Source organism: Bison bison, unplaced genomic scaffold (assembly GCF_000754665.1).
Source record: "Bison bison bison isolate TAMUID 2011002044 unplaced genomic scaffold, Bison_UMD1.0 scf7180017864373, whole genome shotgun sequence".
Classification (NCBI taxonomy): domain Eukaryota; kingdom Metazoa; phylum Chordata; class Mammalia; order Artiodactyla; family Bovidae; genus Bison; species Bison bison.
Genome location: NW_011494945.1, coordinates 10,671,038 through 10,680,593, shown reverse-complemented (window position 1 = coordinate 10,680,593; position 9,556 = coordinate 10,671,038). Strand labels below are relative to the sequence as shown.

At 35.5% G+C, this 9,556-nt stretch overlaps 1 protein-coding gene across 5 annotated transcripts in view; it reads right to left on the bottom strand.

Annotated features, from left to right (window-relative positions):
- Positions 1–9,556, bottom strand: part of HACE1 (HECT domain and ankyrin repeat containing E3 ubiquitin protein ligase 1) — a 119,078-nt gene that overhangs the window by 94,244 nt on the left and 15,278 nt on the right. For 4 of the 5 annotated variants that reach the window (XM_010856682.1, XM_010856684.1, XM_010856685.1 and 1 more), the window contains 2 exons: positions 7,919–7,994; positions 1,019–1,150 (listed from right to left, as the gene is read on the bottom strand). In XM_010856682.1, coding sequence (XP_010854984.1) covers positions 1,019–1,150; positions 7,919–7,994 — 208 coding nt within the window. The remainder of the gene's footprint in view (positions 1–1,018; positions 1,151–7,918; positions 7,995–9,556) is intronic. The other variant, XM_010856687.1, reaches the window with a different exon arrangement.

Genomic DNA, 9,556 nt, shown 5'->3' with positions numbered 1-9,556 from the left:
ACAATGTAAACTTTGAGCTCACTACCTTAAAGAAGTGTAATATTTTGTGAATTGAGGTCATACATAAAGCATCTAAGTATGTAGGAGCCAACAGCCTGAACCCAGGTTAAGAAAAAAGTGTTTGCAAAGACAGAAGTCCAGATTCCACTAAGAATTTTCCCAACAAAAACATTAGACTCAGAATGTGTACAAAATAATAAACATAAACTTTTTATCTTTGTAGATGCCGGCAGTGTTTTTTTGTTTTCAGTTGGTTTTTCATTTTAGTTAGCAAATAAATAATATTCTATTATCCATAATGTTAAATGTGGGAAAAAACTGAAAGTAACCAGGATATGAAATTATAAAAGGCAGAAAGTCAATCTAAAATCTTAAGCCAACAATCTTTAAATAAGGTAGCAGTCTCCTAATGAGAAAGAAAACTATTAGCAATTTTAAAAGCCAATGTTTATACATAGGGATAACAGTAAAGTACTGCCGTAAAACAAATGCATGATTTTAGAAATCAAAAGTAAGAAAGAAAACAGCTGTGATTCTAGTACTTATATATAGTACTTATATGCCACGGGAGTAGAAAAATATGATAACCCAAGTTGAACTATTTAAGCAAAGTTGGAGTTTACTCTCTTCATGGTCTAATTCCAAAACTTGAGGCTTAATGGTAAAAATATGAAAATGGTAAAAAAAATAAAATAAAATAGTTGTTTGATAAAACTGACAACAGAATAAACATTATAAACAAATTATTTGTTAATATTTAAAATTTAAAACATATAGCTAATAAATTTATGAATCAAAAATAAAATTGAAATCCAAATTACATTAAACATATTTAAAAGCACTATTTGCTGTTCCTTTTATCCACATAGAATATACTAATTAGAAGTGCACATGATGCAGAAAATGTTTTCAGATTTTGCTTTATGTTTCCAATTATGCACAGTGAAAAGTTTTTCATCGATTCAAAGTTTACAAAAAAAAAACACATGCAACTTAAAGTCCTTGAGGCTTAATTTACCGTCTTGTGACCATTCTGGCAGGCCACATGCAGCGCTGTCTGCCCCATCGCATCCTCAACATCGACATCACTGACGTGTTGTACAAGGTCATGGAGTAGTTCTGTCCGCCCATTCACAGCCAGCCAGTGTATCTGTACAGCCATTTAGTTACTTAACATTTATGCAGGAGTATTTCATATAAAAATAGCAAATAAATAATGCAATTATTTCTCAACTGTGAGCACTACATGCATACCAAAGATTAAAATTAAAATTTAAGCCAATATAATTTTTTCCTATATTTTAAATGGGGGAAAATATGTATCAGGGAAATCAGGGAAAATATGAAGTACACAGTCATGTACTTCAAAATCAAGTTTTGCAATGTTCAAAGTAATTAAAAATCCTAAACTGAGGATCACTAATACTCTGCTTCTTAGATGACCATGGACTGTAGGTATACCTTATCTCTAGAGAAGAGGTACTGAACATTTTCCCTTCCCCAGAAACAAACATAAGATAAAAAATAATCAACACAGTAGGGGTCATATTCTTTATTTCCTATATTTTACATGTAATGCATAAAACATACATAAATAACACACATGGGGAGGATAAAAAATATAAAACGTCTAGAAGTCTACAACTCAAAGATAATGCTGTAACTTTGGTCTATGCTGTCCATGCATTTTTCATTGGCCTTTTTTCCATTAAAAAAAATATATCATGTAACTTGTTTTAAAATGGTAGCTTTGAACCCAAGAACCAGCTCCTACTTCTTCCCAAACCACTGAAATGACAATAAAGGGTACTTTTTCTTAAACAACAGATCTATTAAGATAATGGAGGAGGAAATGGCAACCCACTCCAGTATTCTGGCTGGGAAAATCCCTTGGACAGAGCAGCCTCCCAGACAACAGTCCAAAGGGTTGCAAAGATTTGGACACTACTGAGCAACTGAATATGCACATTAAGATAAAGAACAGGAGAGAATAAAATAGCAACCCATTTTGGAAGCTTTTGTCTATTTTGTCAGAACAGAAAGATGACCCCTAAGCCAGTAAAGGAAAATTGAGATCACAGAACTCCCCAAAAGCTCAAGAATAGGTAGTAAGCACCCTACAGTGTCTCTTGGTTACATTTAACTTTTTTTTTTTAAAGGCTTAAAATGTATTTTAATAAGTTCATGTTGCATTATTCATTTCTCAGAAAAACTTCAAAGGTATTAGGGACAAATCAAACATGGTACACCAATAAAAAATGCACAGCATAACTACCTAAGATAGGCAAAGCTAAGAGCTACCGTCTGACACTCAGCATACAGCAACCCTGTTCTCAAGATTGTACTAGGCCTATCAAGAAAGCTGTGAATGGCAACATCACAGACACAAAAGGGCCATTTCTGGGTTGTCCTTACCCAAGAAAAAGATGGAGGCAAGTTTAACACAAGATTTTTTAAAGATACACTAAATGAAAATCTCTAAGAGAAAATGTCTTCCTTGGGACATGAAAGGGTAATATATGGGACATAACAGAACCGTATGTATGTTGTCTGTGACCTCTGTGGACATGTGCCTGAATTTCCACCTGGGAGTGATTGGAACAGTGGGGCCAAGGTCATTGGGGGATGTTTGGTTTTTGTGGTATATGTGGCAGGATCTCTGGGGTGAGACAGTGCACTAAGTCGTGTCCAACTCTTGCGACCCCATGGACTGTAGCCTGCCAGGCTCCTCTGTCTATGGGATTCTCCAGGCAAGAATACTGGAGTGGGTTGCCATTTCCTTCTCCACATATAACTTTTATATGAACTAAGAAACCAAAAGATCTGTGTGACTCGCTTTACTTCAGTATTCATTTTATTAACATGGTCAGAAACAGAACCTGCAGTATCTCCGAGGTATGTATATAAATAAAAACCCAAAACAAGAGAAAGGCAAAGGCATCTCCAGGATGATGGTGAAGAGATATTCCAAATAACACTGTACAGCAAGCCAAGAAATCAATCAGCAGTCTCCGTAACAGACTCCCTCAAAACTATTCAAGATGAAAGGTAGTGAACATATGTTATGAGGATATTTACAAAGTTCAGGGAAACTCTAGCAAAGAATTGACAATACACATTTAGAAAACAAAATTCTGAGCTGCAATGAAGAGAGAAACAGAAAAGACATATGGATTGAAAAGGAAAAGCTATAATTATCTTAATTTGCAGATGATATGATTATCTATGTGGAAAATCCTAAGGAGTCTACCAGAAACTCCTGAATTAATCAAGTGAGTTCAGCAAGGTCACAAGATATGTGATCAACTCATAAAAAGCAATTGTATCTCTATGTACTAGCAATGAACATGCAGAAATCAAAATTAAAAATAATGTTACTTACAATTGCTACAAAGAAAATAAAATAGCTATACACTTAAACCTTGCACAAGATCTGTATGCTGAGCAACATAAAATTCTAATGAAAGAAATCAAAGACTTAAATAAATGGAAAGACATACTGTGTTTACAGATTGGAAGACTCAACATAGTAAAGATATCAATTCTCCCCAAATTGATCTATAGGCTTAATGCAATTCCAATTAAAATAATCTCAGCAGGGTTTTTCATCATAGACAAGTTTATTCTAAAATTTATATGGATGCGTGAAAGAACCAAAGTAGCTAACACAATCTTGACAAAAATGAAGTGGGAGGAATTACTCTACCTGCTATTAAGGCTTACTATATAGCTAGAGTAATCAAGACAGTGTGATAATGGCAAATGCATACAGACAGTGGAACAGAACTGAGGACCCCAAAATAACCCCATACAGGTATGCCTAAAACATTTTTGAGAGAGATACAAAGCTAATTTCACACAGGAAGTATACAGTCTTTACAACAAATAGTGCGAGAGTAACTGGAATCCATAGGTAAAAAAATGAGCCTTGACTTAAGCATCACAGACAAATATTAGCTCAAAACAGATCATAGGCTTAGATATAAAATGTAAAATTAAAGAACTTTTTGAAAAAGGTAAGAGAAAATCTTCAGGCTCCACGGCAAGGTAAAGAGTTCCTAAACTAGATACCAAAAACACAGTCCATAAATGCAAAAACTGATATACTAAACTTCATCAAAATTTAAAACTTTCACACTACAAAAGACCCAGTTTAGAATTTTAAAAGGCAAAGTAAAGATGAGGAGAAAATATTTGCAAGTCACATACCTGACAAAGGTTTGGTATTTCCAAAATACAAAGAATTCTAACAACTCAATTAAAAAAAAAAAAAAAAACAGAAAATGGGCAAATGACTTGAACTCATTTCACAAAATAGGATATATAGATGGCAAATAAAACACACAAAAAGCTGTTCAACATTGGCAATTAGGTAAATGCAAATTAAAACCACAATGAGATATCACTACATACATACCTAACAAGATGACTAAAATAAAATACAGTTACAACACCAAATGCTGGCGAGAATGACAGAAAACTAGATCATTCGTATGTTGCAGGTGGGAGTATAAAAAGATACAGTGAGCCTGGAAAAGCTTTCCAGTGCACTTTAAAACTAAACATGAAACTACCATACAACCTAGCAACTGTATTCCTGGGCATTATATTCCCTAAAACATGAAACCTTTATGTTCACACAAAAACCTGTACACTATGTTCATGGCAGTTTTATTCACAATAGGCCCAAACGGGAAACAACCCAGATGTCTTTCAACAGGTGAATGGTTAAACAATCAGTGGTACATCTACACCAAGAAATACTTGGCAGCAATGTAGAGGAATGAATCATTAATACACACAACCAAGATCCATCCCCATGGAATATGATCAGCACACAAAAGCCCATTCCTAGTATGATTCCATTTATATTATACTCTTGAAATGACAAAATTTTAGAAATGAAGAACAGATTACTGATTGCCAGGGTTAGGCATGGGATGAAGGAGAGGAAAGGTGTGATTATAAAAGAAAATAAAAAACATCTTTTTGGAGTTGGAAATACTAATATTGACTGCGGTAGTGGACACATAGACCTATAAAGGTAGTAAATCTGTCTAAAACTTAATATACATAAACAGGTAAAAGTGGATAGAAGTTAAACTGGAGAAATCTGAATAACATAAACTATATCATTGTCAATATTCTGGTCATAACATTATACTATGGTTTTATAAAATGCTACCATTGAGGAAAACTGTGCAAAATATACAGAGGATTTCTTTGTTATTATTTCTTACAACTGCATATGAATCTACAAGTATCTCATTTTTGAAAATACAATTATTAATCACATGAAAAACAAAATGCTGTGAGAGAAAGAAAAGCAACTATAGGGACTTCCCTGGCAGTCCAATGGTTAAGACTCTGCACTCCAAGGGCAGGGGACATGGGTATGATGCCTGGTCATAGGACTAAGAACCCACATGCCACAAAACACAGCATTCTCCCCACCCCCAAAAAGCAACTGTAGTAAATTTTTTGGCCTAACTATGAACAGTTTTTATTTAGCCAAAAAATTAAAACAGTGAAAAATGACCTAACAAAAATTACAATTCTACTGGATGGGTGTGAGGGAAATGTGCTTGTACATGATGGGATAAGAGGAGGTGAGGCTAAAAAAGAAACACTTAACTTTATATTCCAGCAAGTCAATAGGTGATGCCTAAAACTGAAAAGTCAAAAAGCAGTTATACTAGCCTGTTATTTAGAATTAGGGAAACAAAATTTTTAAATCTATTAAAATAATTGAGAAAAGTTGACTGTGGAGTGAGAAATTTGGAAGCTGAGGAGGAAGGTCAAAAGAATGTTACTAAAGACCTAGATGTGAAACCAGACACTATAAAACTCCTAGAGGAAAACAAAGGCAGAACACTCTCTGACATAAATCACAGCAACATCTTTTTGATCTACCTCCCAGAATAATGGAAATAAAAAATAAATAAACAGTGCCTACTTAAACTCAAAAGCTTTTGCACAGCAAAGGAAACAAAAAATACAAATGAAAAGACAGCCAACAAATTGGGAGAAAATATTTGCAAATATTTGTGACTGATAAGAGATTAGTCTCCAAAATTTACAAACAGCTTATGACATTTAACAGCAGCAAAACAACCCACTCAAAAAATACACAGAAGACCTAAAGAGACATTTCTCAAAGACATACAGATGGCCAATAATCACATGAAAAGATGTTCAACACCGCTAATTATTAGAGAATTGCAAATCAAAACTACAATTATCATCAAAAAAATCACAAACAATAAATGCTGGAGAGGGTATGGAGAGAAAGGAACCCACCTACGCTGTTAGCAGGAATATAAATTGGTACAGCCACTATGGACAAGAGTATGGAGGTTCCTTTAAAAACTAAAAATAGAGCTACCATATGACCCTGCAATCCCACTCCTGGGCATATATCCAGAGAAAAGCATGATCTGAAAGGATACATGCATCCCAATGTTCACTGCAGCACTGTTTACAACAGCTAAGAGAGGAAGCAACCTAAATGTCCACTGACAGAGGAATGGATAAAGAAGATGTGGTAAATATATACAATGGAATATTACTCAGCCATTAAAATGAATGAAATAATGCCACTTATAGCAACATGGATGGGCCTAGAGACTGTCATACTGAGTGAAGTAAGTCAGATAAAGAAATGTCATATGACATCCCTTATATATGAAACTTAAGAAAGAAATGATACAAATGAACTTATTTACAAAACAGAAAGACACTCAGACTTATAAAATGAACTTATGGTTGCCAGGGGAAGGGACACTTAGGGAGTTTGAGATGGTCATATATACATGCTATATTTAAAATGGATAACCAACAAGGGCTTACCATACAGCACTTGCAACTCTGCTCAATGTTATGTGGCAGCATGAGTGGGAGGGAGGTTTAGGGAAGAAAGGGTGCATGTATATATATAGCTGAGTCCCTCTGCTGTTCACCTGAAACTATCACAGCTTTGTTAACCATCTGTGTGTGTATGTATGCTCAGTTGCTCAGTCACGTTCAACTTTTTGCAGCCCCATGGACTGTAGTCTACCAGGCTCCTCTGTCCATAGAATCTTTCAGGCATACTGGAGTGGGTTACCATTTCCTACTCTAGGGGAGCTTCCTGACCCAGGGACTAAACCCGCATCTTTTCCATCACTTGCACTGGCAGGTGGATTCTTTACCACTGTGCCACCTGGAAAGCCCTGTTAATTGGCTACACCTCAATATAAAATAAAAAGTTTAAAAGAAAAAAAAAAAGAGAATGTTTATTTTTTTTCAGGCTAAGAGTGTCATAAATTAGATGTATATTTATTTGACATAAAATGCCATACAATTCACGGCCTTACAATTCATCTATTTAAAGCATACAGCTTACTGGGTTTTCGTACATTGAGAGTTGTGCAATCATCACTACAGTCAATTTTAGAACATTTTCATTTCCCCCAAAGAAGCCCTGTACCCATTAGCACTCCCATTTCCTGAGATGGATACAGAAGATACATGTCTCACTCTGACTCTGCCACCTGCATGAAGAAACTCATCCACTGCCTTCAGTTTTTCTTACTGATATTCTTCTGCTTTTTTCTCATAGGACTCTTAGAGGCAATGAATTCTGACAGTAGTTGGGAGACAGTATAGGCAACATAACAAAACAAACATCACATCATTTTTATTGCCTCACTTTTATAATTCTGCTGAGTTCAGAACAAATCAAGTCTAAATATTTCACCCTTAACATCAATATGTATAAATTAGCTGAGAAGTGTACCTGAAATCATTCTGTATCTTCTCAATTACTACAAAGAAATAACTGCAGAAATATTTGTACTACACTTTGCATTACTATTACTTTTGATATTATTTTCTAAAAGTATTTCTAAAATCTCAGACAAAAACTCTTAGCACTTACTGCAGTAAGACCTTCATTATTACAAATGTTGACATCAGCACTGTATTCTAATAATTTACTCATGCATTTCTTTTGCCTGAAAAGAAAAAGAGACAGTAAAGACAACTGTTACTAGAAAAATAAACAAATGAAAATTATTTTACTGAAATATTAACTACACTCAATATTAACCGATAGCAAATAACCTGTATCTGCAATATTTAAATAAATACTTCAATAAATAAATGTAGCATATGAAACAAAATTGTTTCTATGACTCAAAGATAATAGGATTTTAAAAAGGCACAATGAGGTTTTAATGCCATTGGGACAAATTCATCACTGAAAATGCTATGAAATTTCTAGTGTTGACAGAATATTTGAAATAGTAATCTCCATTAAAAATGTAAGACATTCATAAGTTTAATGGAAGGGGAATGGATAGAGTAAAATGACGTCTCAATGAATGCTGTATCCTATATTCTTGATTGTATAGTATTTAAAATACTAAGATGAGTTGTAAAAAATAAATTAATAAAATGGCCATCTATTCATACCCTTACCCACTTAATTTTTTTTCAGCTTTTTTACTGTAGTAAAATACACATAACATAAATTTATCATCTTAACTGTTTTTAAGTGTACACTGCAGTAATCTTAGGGTTCCCTGGTGGCTCAGACAGTAAAGAATCTGCCTGCAATGCAGGAGGCCTGGGTTCAATCCCTGGGTCAGGAAGATCCCCTGGAGAAAGGAATGACTACCCACTCCAGTATTCTTGCCTGGAGAATTCCATGAACAGAGAAGCCTGGCAGGCTACAGTCCATGGGGTCGCAAAGAGTCAGATACAACTGAGCGACTAACATTTGATCACTTGACCAGCAATATTAAGTATATTCATATTGTTGTGCAACCACCATCACCATCCATCTCAAGAACACTTTTCAGCTTTCTGAAACTCTGCATCCATTACACAGAACTCCCCATTCCCTCTCCTGCTAGTCCCTGGCCAACCACTATTCTACATTTTATCTCTACGATTTGCCCTTATCTAAATCAATAACCTCAGATATGCAGATGACACCACCCTTATGGCAGAAAGTGAAGAGGAACTAAAAAGCCTCTTGATGAAAGTGAAAGTGAAGAGTGAAAAAGTTGGCTTAAAGCTCAACATTCAGAAAACTAAGATCATGGCATCTGGTCCCATCACTTCATGGGAAATAGATGGGGAAACAGTGGAAACAGTGTCAGACTTTACTTTTTGGGCTCCAAAATCACTGCAGGTGGTGACTGCAGCCATGAAATTAAAAGACGCTTACTCCTTGGACGGAAAGTTATGACCAACCTAGATCAGATCAGATCAAATCAGTCGCTCAGTCGTGTCCGACTCTTTGTGACCCCATGAATCGCAGCACGCCAGGCCTCCCTGTCCATCGCAAACTCCCGGAGTTCACTCAGACTGACGTCCATCGAGACAGTGATGCCATCCAGCCATCTCATCCTCTGTCGTCCCCTTCTCCTCCTGCCCCTAATCCCTCCCAGCATCACAGTCTTTTCCAATGAGTCAACTCTTCGCATGAGGTGGCCAAAGAACTGGAGTTTCAGCTTTAGCATCATTCCTTCCAAAGAAATCCCAGGGCTGATCTTCAGAATGGACTGGT